Source organism: Hyla sarda, chromosome 1, assembly GCF_029499605.1.
Source record: "Hyla sarda isolate aHylSar1 chromosome 1, aHylSar1.hap1, whole genome shotgun sequence".
NCBI lineage: Eukaryota > Metazoa > Chordata > Amphibia > Anura > Hylidae > Hyla > Hyla sarda.
In genome coordinates, this window is record NC_079189.1 from 189,361,788 (window position 1) to 189,373,860 (window position 12,073).

The following is a 12,073-nucleotide window of genomic DNA, read 5'->3' on the forward strand; positions in this document are numbered from 1 at the left end:
CAGGTAGCTGGACAAGGCGAGGTGCCGAAGGATAAGGCAGTAGCGTAGTCAAACATAGCAGAAAGTCAAGACAGGCGGCAAAGGTGCAAAGTCAAATATCGTAGGGGGAAGGTCTGGATACACGGATAAGGCAAACAGGCAATATGTAACACTTAATCTCAGGCTAGGGGCACTGAAGATCCGGCAGGGAAGTGTGGGAGGTGCAAGGACTTTATAATGTAGTGTCAGGTGCAACAACTAATTATGGGCACACTGGCCATTTAAATTTCAGAGCTCCAGCACACGCGCGCCCTAGGAGACAGGGACGTGCGCGTCAGAGCTGAGACACAGGGGAGGAGGCGGCAGTAGAGCGTGGGGAGTGATGGGTTGGGATTCGCATGCGAATCCCAGCCCCGCCGGCAGACGGGGAAACAGAGACACTGCGCTCAAGGCCGGAGCTTGTGGCCGGAGCGCAGAGTGTAACAAAAATAATTTCCTATTTGCTTTTTCGTGAAGATGTAACATATACTGATGACCCTCAGATAGCCAGACAGCTTAGTTAGACTCATACCGGGCCTCAAGGACCGAATAACTCTGTGCCAATTCCTCCTCCCTCCTAAAGGAAGATTTTTTAATGAAAGAAATTGTTGACCTAAGGCAGCCCCTCAGGTATGCTTTCAATGTCTCCCAGACCAGCATAGGCAACCCCCCAAGGTAAGTTAGCTTGGAGGAAGACCTGGAGCTGGGATCCGATCATTAGGACCAATGAGATCAAACCAAAAAGGATGGATCTTCCAACGAAGCGGTGTACCAGAATTGGCCAAGTAGATATCAAGCAAAAGGGGAATGATCTGAAATCACTTGGAGCTCATACGAGACATCCGAGATCTGAGAATCCAAATATGTTAATTATTTTTTATTTTTTTTGTAAAATGGGAAAATAAGGGTGTAATTAGGGGAGGGGTTTTATATAATTTTTTATACTTTTTTATTCTACACTTTTTAAGTCCCCAAAGAGTACTTTTATATTTAATCATTAGATTGCATTCATTGTATAATGCTATGCCTGGCTACATCATCGGATTGGCGATTGGCGGCAAGAGGCCGGTTAGGGGATCCTCCACTTCCATTTTAGCTCACCCAATCCCTACGATCATGTTGCGTGCGTCGATGAGCTCTACCGAGCTACCTGCAAGTTTTACTTTCATTTTAGATGCTGTGATCACCATCTAAATGGGTAAATATTTGGCAGCAGTGGGATTGCTGCTTCCTGTCATTAGAAGTAAGTGTTTGGATACTGAAAGTAGCCGACACTCACTGCGCTGAAGCAAGCGCAGCTTCTGCACTCGCCTTAAGGGTTTATTCACACGTACAGTATTCTGGGCAGATTTGATGCGCAGGATTTTTTTGCTGCAGATGTCAATGTAAACTGAAATCCTGCGCATCAAATCGCAGAATCCTGCGCAAAATACTGTATGTGTGAATAGACCTTTAATCCCTTAAGGACTGAGCCCTTTTTCACCTTAAGGACTCGGCCATTTTTTGCAAATCTGACCACTGTCACTTTAAACATTTATAACTCTGGAATGCTTTTAGTTATCATTCTGATTCCGAGATTGTTTTTTCGTGACATATTCTACTTTAACGTAGTGGTAAAATTTTTTGGTAACTTGCATCCTTTCTTGGTGAAAAATCCCAAAATTTTATGAAATATTTGAAAATTTTGCATTTTTCTAACTTTGAAGCTCTCTGCTTGTAAGGAAAATGGATATTCCAAATCATTTTTTTTTTATTCACATATACAATATGTCTACTTTATATTTGCATCATAAAATTGATGAGTTTTTTTACTTTTGGAAGACACCAGAGGGCTTCAAAGTTCCGCAGCAATTTTCCAATTTTTCACAAAATTTTGAAACTCGCTTTTTTTCAGGGACCAGTTCAGGTTTGAAGTGGATTTGAAGGGTCTTCATATTAGAAATACCCCATAAATGACCCCATTATAAAAACTGCACCCCCGAAAGTATTCAAAATGACATTCAGTAAGCGTTTTAACCCTTTACGGGTTTCACAGGAATAGCAGCAAAGTGAAGGAGAAAATTCACAATCTTCATTTTTTACACTCGCATGTTCTTGTAGACCCAATTTTTGAATTTTTGCAAGGGGTAAAAAGGAGAAAATTTTTACTTGTATTTGAAACCCAATTTCTCTCGAGTAAGCACATACTTCATATGTCTATGTAAAGTGTTCGGCGGGCGCAGTAGAGGGCTCAGAAGGGAAGGAGCGTCAAATGGTTTTTGGGGGGCATCTCACCTTTAGGAAGCCCCTATGGTGCCAGAACACCAAAAAACCCCACATGGCATACCATTTTGGAAACTAGACCCCTCGGGGAACGTAACAAGGGGTAAAGTGAACCTTAATACCCTACAGGTGTTTCACGACTTTTGCATATGTAAAAAAAAATAAAAAAATTTACCTAAAATGCTTGGTTTCCCAAAAAATTTACATTTATACAAAGGGTTAAAGCAGAAAATACCCCCCAAAATTTGAAGCCCAATTTCTCCCGATTCAGAAAACACCCCATATGGGAGTGAAAAGTGCTCTGTTGGCGCACTACAGGTCTCAGAAGAGAAGGAGTCACATTTGGCTTTTTGAAAGCAAATTTTGCTCTGGGGGCATGCCGCATTTAGGAAGCCCCTATGGTGCCAGAACCGCAAAATAACCCCACATGGCATACCATTTTGGAAACTAGAGCCCTTGGGGAATGTAACAAGGGGTTAAGTGAACCATAATACCCCACAGGCGTTTCACGACTATTGCATATGTAAAAAAAATAAAAAAAAATTTACCTAAAATGCTTCTTTTCCCAAAAACTTTACATTTTTAAAAAGGGTAAAAGCAGAAAATACTCCCCAAAATTTGTAACACAATTTCTCCCGAGTACGGCGATACCCCATATGTGACCCTTAACTGTTGCCTTGAAATACGACAGGGCTCCAAAGTGAGAGCGCCATGCGCATTTGAGGCCTAAATTAGGGATTGCATAGGGGTGGACATAGGGGTATTCTACGCCAGTGATTCCCAAACAGGGTGCCTGGACAGTCAACGGCTGTCCGACAATACTGGGAGTTCTTTTTTTGCAACAGCTGGAGGCTCCGTTTTGGAAACCGTGGCGTACCAGACGTTTTTCATTTTTATTGGGGAGGGGAGGGGGGCTGTGTAGGGATATGTGTATATGTAGTGTTTTTTACTTTTTATTTTATTTTTTGTTAGTGTAGTGTAGTGTTTTTAGGGTACAGTCGCACGGGCGGGGGTTCACAGTAGTTTCTCGCTGGCAGTTTGAGCTGTTGCAGAAAATTTGCTGCAGCTCAAACTTGCAGCCCGATACTTACTGTAAGCCTCCGCCCATGTGAGTGTACCCTGTACATTCACATTGGGGGGGACATCCAGCTGTTGCAAAACTACAACTCCCAGCATGCGCTGACAGACTGTATAGGCTGAGAGTTTTAGTTTTGCAACAGCTGTAGGCACACTGGTTATGTATCACGGAGTTTGTGACCTTACTCAGTGTTTCAAAACCAGTGTGCCTCCAGCTGTTGCAAAACTACAACTCCCAGCATGTACGGTGCATGGTGTAAGGTGACTGCTGGGAGTTGTAGTTTGCAACAGCTGGAGGCACACCGGTCGTGAAACACTGAGTTAGGTAAAAAAAAAACTCTAAGTTTCACAACCAGTGTGCCTTCAGCTGTTGCAAAACTACAACTCTCAGCAGTCACCGACAGCCAACAGGCATGCTGGGAGTTGTAGTTATGCAACCAGCAGATGCACCACTACAACTCCCAGCATGCACTTTAGCTGTTTGTGCAAGCTGGGAGTTGTAGTTATACAACAGCTGAAGGTACACTTTTCCATAGAAAAAATGTGCCTCCAGCTGTTGCAAAACCATAAGTCCCAGCATGCCCATAAGGGAATGCTGGGAGTTGTGGTGGTCTGCCTCCTGCTGTTGCATAACTACAGCTCCCAGCATGCCCTTTTTGGACGCCAGGGATCGGGGTCCCCAGCACCCGGGGTCGTCTTCCCGCACCCGCTCACGTCCTCCGGAAGAGGAGCGGAGCGGGTGCGGGAGTGACACCCGCAGCAGGCGCCCTGATTGGTCGGCCGGTAATCCAGCCGACCAATCAGGGCGATCGTGAGGTGGCACCAGTGCCACCTCACCCCTGCAGGCTCTGGCTGTTCGGGGCCGTCAGAGACGGCCCCGAACAGCCAGTAATTCCGGGTCACCGGGTCACTGGAGACCCGATTGACCCGGAATTGCCGCAGATCGCTGGACTGAATTGTCCAGCGATCTGCGGCGATTGCCGACATGGGTGGGCATAATGACCCCCCTGGGCGATATGCCGGGATGCCTGCTGAACGATTTCAGCAGGCATCCGGCTCCGGTCCCCAACCGGCTAGCGGTGGGGACCGGAATTCCCACGGGCGTATGGATACGCCCTGCGTCCTTAAGGACTCGGGATGCAGGGCGTATCCATACGCCCTGCGTCCTTAAGAGGTTAAGCGGCTTAAGGCATCAGGGCGTACAGGTATGCCCTTGGTCCTGAAGTATCAGGACACAAGGGCACACCTGTACACACAATGGGGGAGATTTATCAAAACCGGTCCAGAGGAAAAGTTGCTGAGTTGCCCATAGCAACCAATCAGATCGCTTCTTTCATTTTGCAGAGGCCTTGTTAAAAGTGAAAGAAGCGATCTGATTGGTTGCTATGGGCAACTCAGCAAATTTTTCCTCTGGGCAGATTTTGATAAATCTCCCCCTATGTCCTTAACAGGTTAAAGTCAGCTAGGGCTAGTGGTCTGGATTCCAGATATACCTTCTTTATTTCTATAGTCCTTTCCATGGCTGAGATATAAGCCTTTTTGTTATTATGCAGATAAGGCTTAAGTGCTCAGAGGGCATTCCCATAAATGGCAAGAGCCCAGGTAAGTCCAGGACATGTCCTCTTTATCACTGCCCCACAGCCCACTTGCATCTACCTACCCAGTTTAGGTGACAGCCATTCTCAGGATTGGGGAAGGGGTTATATCCATTAAATATACTGACAATGGAGACTTCCAGATTGTCCCAAATCAACCCCTATATTTATAGCTGTGTATGAGAAAGTTTTGTCACTGTATTTATGTGATCTATTTTTTGTCTTTTCAGTCAATACCTATTATTGTGCTGTCAGAGCTCATCCACTGGATATCCTTCATTTTTTTATTGGCCCAGTTCAAGAAATTAAAGCCAACGTAAACACCCAGCAGAGAGAACCACTGTAAAGCATATGTAAAAATAACTTGTGATCTAAAGCAAAGCCCAACAGAAGCCAGTGGTTCACCTTGGCTGGAAAACAGACAAGGTAGAAGCCAGGTGCAGGAAGGAAGCTAGATGGGTGTGCAGAATGATGGACTGAAGGCCATGTCACTGTGGCTCCTTGGCTCATTGTCAGGCTTGCTGTCCCCTGAATGAACTTGTTTTAGATGAATAAGTATTCCTGATGAGTCACATTATTATTATTTAACAGTATCAGCAATATGTCATTACAAATGGTGTATGGTTTTGAGCAATTGTGACTTATATTACCGGTATACCTGACTCCATCTCAATGAGTACAATATAGTACCTCATTGTTACTTTAACTACACAGTTGGGATACATAGTTTATATTGTAATTTTCAGACCAGGTTTTTCATGTCTTGTATTTCGGATCACAACTTTCCTATTCTTTTTATAGACTTACTACCTACAATTTCTGAACGTCCAACTGAATGTGATACTGTTACTAAAAGAAAGTACTTGCTATCTGGTGAAAATCAGTGTTCCATCATATTACGCTAATTTCCGTTTTCTGGGTTTACACTTGACTGATAGCAAACAATATATTGTCCTTATTACGGATGAATACTGTAACAATATCCTAAGCCAAGGCAAACTGAGTAGCTCATTGCTCAGACTGTGTTCCGTGGCCAGACATAGGGCTCCCTAACAAATGTATCCTTTATATCTGTGTGCATTCTTCAAAGAGTATACCAGTGCTACCTGCCGTAATTATTTCATTATGGTTTCATCAACTTTAGAATGTTCAAAAAAGACACAGAAAAATATGCCAGTGCTTGGCACAAGGTGGATGGCAGCTATCACTTTTAGGAGGTAGGTATAAGGATCTACAAGTGGAGCCCATACCATCAAGTGTTTGGCACACCAGTCAATATCCCCAGAAAATAATAAGATAACAATATGCTGATATACTGTATCTGCACATTTTGCATACATAACATAAGCCCATATATTCTCTGGCTCCTAGGAAACTCCAGGTTTGGCTAGGGCTGACAGAACCTCTCTCCCCTCATCCTAGGTCACATTGACAAGGGCCATGATATCTGGGAGATCTCATAGAAGATCTTTACAGATGTGGTACTAGCTCCTGGCTCTAAAGAAATTACATGAAGGAGCAAGTAGTCACAATTATTAGCAAAACTATGTCTCCACAAGGTTAGAGGAAACACTGTTTGGTTAGTCCGGGTAATCCAAACGATTGTTTCTTTCATGTCAGGCAGATTGAGAGATAAAGATCAGGAATCTACAAACACCAGATCAGATCTTAGCTTCCAGGAGTCCTGTGAATATCACTTGGAAGAATATGTGAAATGAAATAAACATTTTTCAAGAGTTATTCCAGGATTGTAACTGTAGGATAGGTTGATCAGAATCTTATTGGTGGGGGTCTTACCACTGGGACCCCCACTGATTACAAGAACGGAGTAAAGTTTTTGGCTAACACCGGAAGTCCCATAATGAGTGAGTGGATTGGGGGTCAAGCATGTGTGCTGCCACTTTCTTCAATTTGGTGACAAAGGACCTTCATTCTTGTTATTGGTGAGAATCCCAGTGGTCGGATACCCATCTATCACCTGTGGATAGGTGATCCATCACAACTTTGGGATATAATATTGAAAAGTTTATATACACTCTGTTTTTATTATATTTCATTACTTTATAAAAAACAAAGTAGGCTACAGGCATGTTAAAATGTTAAATGAAGGGTTGTCTCCCTGAACCCCCATTGATTCCTAGAATTATGGTGATGCGGCTGTTGGCAGTGGCCCTTTCATCAATACTGTGTGTCGGTGTAAGGGTTAAACAGTACCCCCACAAATCGTTAATAAAATGTATTGGATTTATGACTAAAAACCCTTTAAAGGGAAACACGGCAAAGATGATCTTCTGATTTGGCATATATCAGAGCCTCTTACTGAAACCATTCAAGCACACCCCCACTGTTGTGAATGACACTTTGCTCAGATTGTTGTGTCATAGACTCTCAGTGACAGGTCAGTGCTGAACAAGTCTGGACACACTATGGAAACGAGCTCCGAGCTCGATGGCCTACTCCATGGTATGTCAGAAGAGCAGCTCAGGATGGATTTCTCCTTTAAAGGGGTACTCCACTGGAAACCATTTTTTCTTTTATCAACTGGTGCCAGAAAGTTAAACAGATTTGTAAATTACTTCTATTAAAAAAAATCTTAATCCTTTCAGTGCTCATCAGCAGCTATGTTCCCCACAGGAAGTTCTTTTCTTTTTGAATTTCCTTTTTGTCTGACCACTGCTGACACCTCAATCCATTTTAGCAACTGTCCAGAACAGGAGAGGTTTGCTATGGGGATTTGCTTGTACTCTGAACAGTTCCTAAAAATGGACAGAGGTGTCAGCAGAGAGAGCACTGTGGTCAGACAGAAAGGAAATGTAAAAAAAAAAAGAACTTCCTGTGGAGAATATAGCAGCTTATAAGTACTGAAAGGATTAAGATTTTTAAATAGAAGTCATTTACAAATCTGTTTAACTTTCTGGTAACAGTTGATTGAAAAATAAATAAATAAATAAATGTTTTCCAGTGGAGTACCCCTTTAACTGCAGTTAACCCTCGCCTTTCTCATTTGGACAGAGTTATACTTTAATGATAAGGTGTAGCTACAAGCAAGGGTGCACATACAAAGTAACCACAACAACCATACATTTTCTACTTTCTTCTAGCTGCTGCCAAACATTAGCTGGCAGCCGCAGTTGCGCTTTATTGCCAACAGTAGTAATAATTGCTTCTATGAATAGGAGACTAGAATGCTGTCAGCTAAGCCCGGCGAAACAAAACAGACGTGAAGTAGAGTGAGGACTAAGCAAACTCCTAGGAATCCATGGTGGAGGAGTTAGTTATTTCTAATGCAGGTGTCCTATCTGTCAACACATCTGCACGCCTCATTCCACATGCACATCTGCCAGGCTGACCTGCTCAGACGCACCTATCACCCACAGACTTATCTACCTTCACTACACGCTGCCCGCTTCTCATAGTAGTTGTGATCTCTTTTCTGGGATCATGTCCTATAGCAGTGGTCTTCAACATGCGGACCTCCAGATGTCGCAAAACTACAACTCCCAGCATGCCCGGACAGCCAACGGCTGTCCGGGCATGCTGGGAGTTGTAGTTTTGCAACATCTGGAGGTCCGCAGGTTGGAGACCACTGTCCTATAGTATAGTGTCCAAGTATCCTGGACACTGTGCAGCTGTTCTAGCTGATGAAGAAGGCGGCTCCAGAGACTTTCTCCCTCTTCCTCATACACTGTGGGGAAAACAAAGCTGCCATGATCTCTTGGCTACAAATGAGTTTAGAAAACTTGGTGCAAGGATAGACTTTCCTGCAGATCAGCTGGATGATCCAGTATCTATTCTAAGGTTGGGTTCACACACAGTATTTTGGTCAAAATCAGCACTTGGCTCACAACACCGCTGCTAAACTTTCTAAGGGTGGGTTCACGCCACGATTTTGCTATACGGTTTCATTAAAAAAAAAACTAAACCGTATGCAACCATACAGAAAACCGTGCCCATAGACTTCCCATTCAAAACCGTATGCACCATAATGGGGAAAAACGTATTAAGGTGCATTCACGCCACGTTTTGTAACTACGGTTCCCGTATACGGCTGGCGAGGCTTAATCGCGGCGCCCGCACTCAGCCGTATTCGGGAACCGTATTTAATGCATATCTATGAGCCGGCCGGAGTGAACCGCAGCCTCCGGTCGGCTTTGTTTTCAGCCGTATGCGGTTTCCCGACTGCAGGCAAAAACGTGGTCGACCGTGTTTTTGCCTGTGGTCGGGAAACCGCATACGGCCGAAAACGAAGCCGACCGGAGGCTGCGGTTCACTCCGATCGGCTCATAGACATGCAATAAATACGGTTCCCGAATACAGCTGAGTGCGGGCGCAGCGATTAAGCCCCGCCCCCCCCCCTCCTCCCAGCCGTATACGGGAACCGTAGTTACAAAACGTGGTGTGAACCCAGCCTTAGGGTGCATTCACACCACGTTTTTGCAATACAGTTCCCATATAGGTTTTCAATGTGGAAAACGTATGGAACCGTATTGAAAACCGTATGCATTGACTCTCCATTGGAAACCGTATGCCAAAAGATGCATCAGGTTGTGTCCGTTTTGCCTCCTGCACGGTTTTGTCAGTTTTTTTCCCGTACCCAAAACCGTAGTCTATCACGGTTTTTGGTCCGGGTGAAAAACTGTATTAAACCGTATACGGTTTTTTTTTTAACATGGGAGTCAATGGGAACTTTACAGAACCGTATGTGCATACGGTTCCATACGATTTTCACCATACGGTTTTTGACTTTGCACAGGGAATTTCAATCAAACAAGTGAAACTTTATTCATAATGGAGTGAAAAGTTAAAAACGTATAGTTTTTTTTTTCTTAAAAAACGGATGCAGCCGGACATCATTTTTCAAACCGTATACAGATAAAAATTTGTATACACGTTTTGATACAGTTTAGTCAGGTTTTGAGGAATCCATCAAAAACCTGATACAGGAACTGTATTGCAAAAACGTTTTCATTCACATCTTGTTTTTGCAATACGTTTTTGCAATACGGTTCCCGTATCAGTTTTTTTGTAAAAAATAACATGTTGTGTACGTTTTGCCGAAGGCTGTCCAGACATGCTGGGAGTTGTAGTTTTGCAACAGCTGGAGGCACACTGCTTGGGAAACACTGTTCTATAGCAAGTCATTCTGAAAGTGGCGCACGTTCCCATGCCCTAGATGGGAAGTTCTCGGATCATTTCTGCTATAATAGGTGAATATGAAGGATTTTAGTCCAGTCCAAATAGTATCCAAAGTGATTCCAGAACAAGGTCCAAGAGACGCAGAACAATCCAGTCATCACCATTACTGTATTCCAGCTATCTTCTATTATGTCACATGATCCATCCGATATCTATCATTTATTTATCATCTATAGCTATTTATCTTATATTTCTACCTCAGATCTGTCTATCTTTCTATCTATCTACCTCAGACCTATCTATCTATTTACCTGAGACCTATCTATCTTTCTATCTATTTACCTGAGACCTATCTATCTATCTATCTATCTATCTACCTGAGACCTATCTATCTATCTATCTATCTATCTATCTATTTACCTGAGACCTATCTATCTATTTACCTGAGACCTATCTATCTATTTACCTGAGACCTATCTATCTATTTACCTGAGACCTATCTATCTATTTACCTGAGACCTATCTATCTATTTACCTGAGACCTATCTATCTATTTACCTGAGACCTATCTATCTATTTACCTGAGACCTATCTATCTATTTACCTGAGACCTATCTATCTATCTATCTACCTGAGACCTATCTATCTATCTATCTACCTGAGACCTATCTATCTATCTACCTGAGACCTATCTATCTATCTATCTATCTATCTATTTACCTGAGACCTATCTATCTATCTATCTATCTATCTATCTATCTATCTATCTATTTACCTGAGACCTATCTATCTATTTACCTGAGACCTATCTATCTATCTATCTATCTATCTATTTACCTGAGACCTATCTATCTATTTACCTGAGACCTATCTATCTATTTACCTGAGACCTATCTATCTATTTACCTGAGACCTATCTATCTATCTACCTGAGACCTATCTATCTATCTGTGAAGGCTATCTACCCTCTTGTGCTGGAGATAGTTGAATGACCAAGTCCTTTAAACTTTAGCTCCCACCCGCCAGACGGAGGTGCCACCAACCAGAAGGGCTCCGCAGACCAAGGTCATGTCATAGCGGGAAGGATATGCTTGGAGTTGTAGTTCTTACCTCCTGTCATAGTCCCCGGCAGCAGTCACGTACAGGGAGCAGGCGATGAAGAACTTTACAGCTAGTTCCATGGTGGCCGGGCTCGCCAGGTGTGCAGGTGGAGGAGCCTGGCGTCCTGTGGCAGCCGCCGTGTGTGTCCTGTGGTTCCCTGCAGGGAGCAGTACTCTGACACTTGGCCGCTCCGCTCCCTCCCCGGGCTGTGTGTGAGGAGGAGCCGCCCGAGCAGCACTCCACACCCTCAGTGCCAGAGCACGTCACCTGCGCCTCTCCTCACCCTCCTCCTCATCTCCGCCGTGCCCCCCGGTGCCCCTCACACTGCCTGCACGCCGGGCTTCTCCCCTATACCTTCAGTGGAGCTCCTATAGGTTGTCACCTAGCTTTTCCCAATAGGTTATATAGCTCTATAGTAATATGGACAGGCTTGTGTATGGCTGAAGGATAAGGGTGTTCTACCATTCAGGAGCCTGGATAAGCTGGGTGGTGGTAGGTGCGTGAGCTTTATAAGGCCTAATCCACACAGGTGCGGTTATTTTCAGTAGTTGCATGAGGCATTTTTTTAAAGGGGTAAAAAGCTGTAGAAAATATATAGGAATTGCCATGCGGATCCGCAACTGCAGATGATTTTACAACTTCAAGTCCGCAGTTGATCCTGTGTGTGTGTGTGAGAAAATATACCCTAAAAAACAGCACCACACATGTCCTCAGGCTGTGTATGGTATTGCAGTTCAGTTCCACTGAAGTGAATGGAGCCAAGTGGTAATACCACTCACAACCTGAGGACAGGTGTAGTGTTGTGTTTGGAAGAAATTATCTCTGTTTCTCAAAACCTGGATAACCCCATAAATGTTACATCCAATATCCCATCCTTTGACCTA

At 43.8% G+C, this 12,073-nt stretch overlaps 1 protein-coding gene across 3 annotated transcripts in view; it reads right to left on the reverse strand.

The window, feature by feature from the left end:
• NPNT (nephronectin) overlaps positions 1–11,460 on the reverse strand; it is a 133,690-nt gene extending 122,230 nt beyond the window's left edge. For 2 of the 3 annotated variants that reach the window (XM_056566068.1, XM_056566048.1), the window contains exon 1: positions 11,199–11,460. In XM_056566068.1, coding sequence (XP_056422043.1) covers positions 11,199–11,269 — 71 coding nt within the window. In that variant the 5' untranslated portion in view covers positions 11,270–11,460. The remainder of the gene's footprint in view (positions 1–11,198) is intronic. The other variant, XM_056566059.1, reaches the window with a different exon arrangement.
• Between the last annotated feature and the right edge of the window lie 613 nt (positions 11,461–12,073).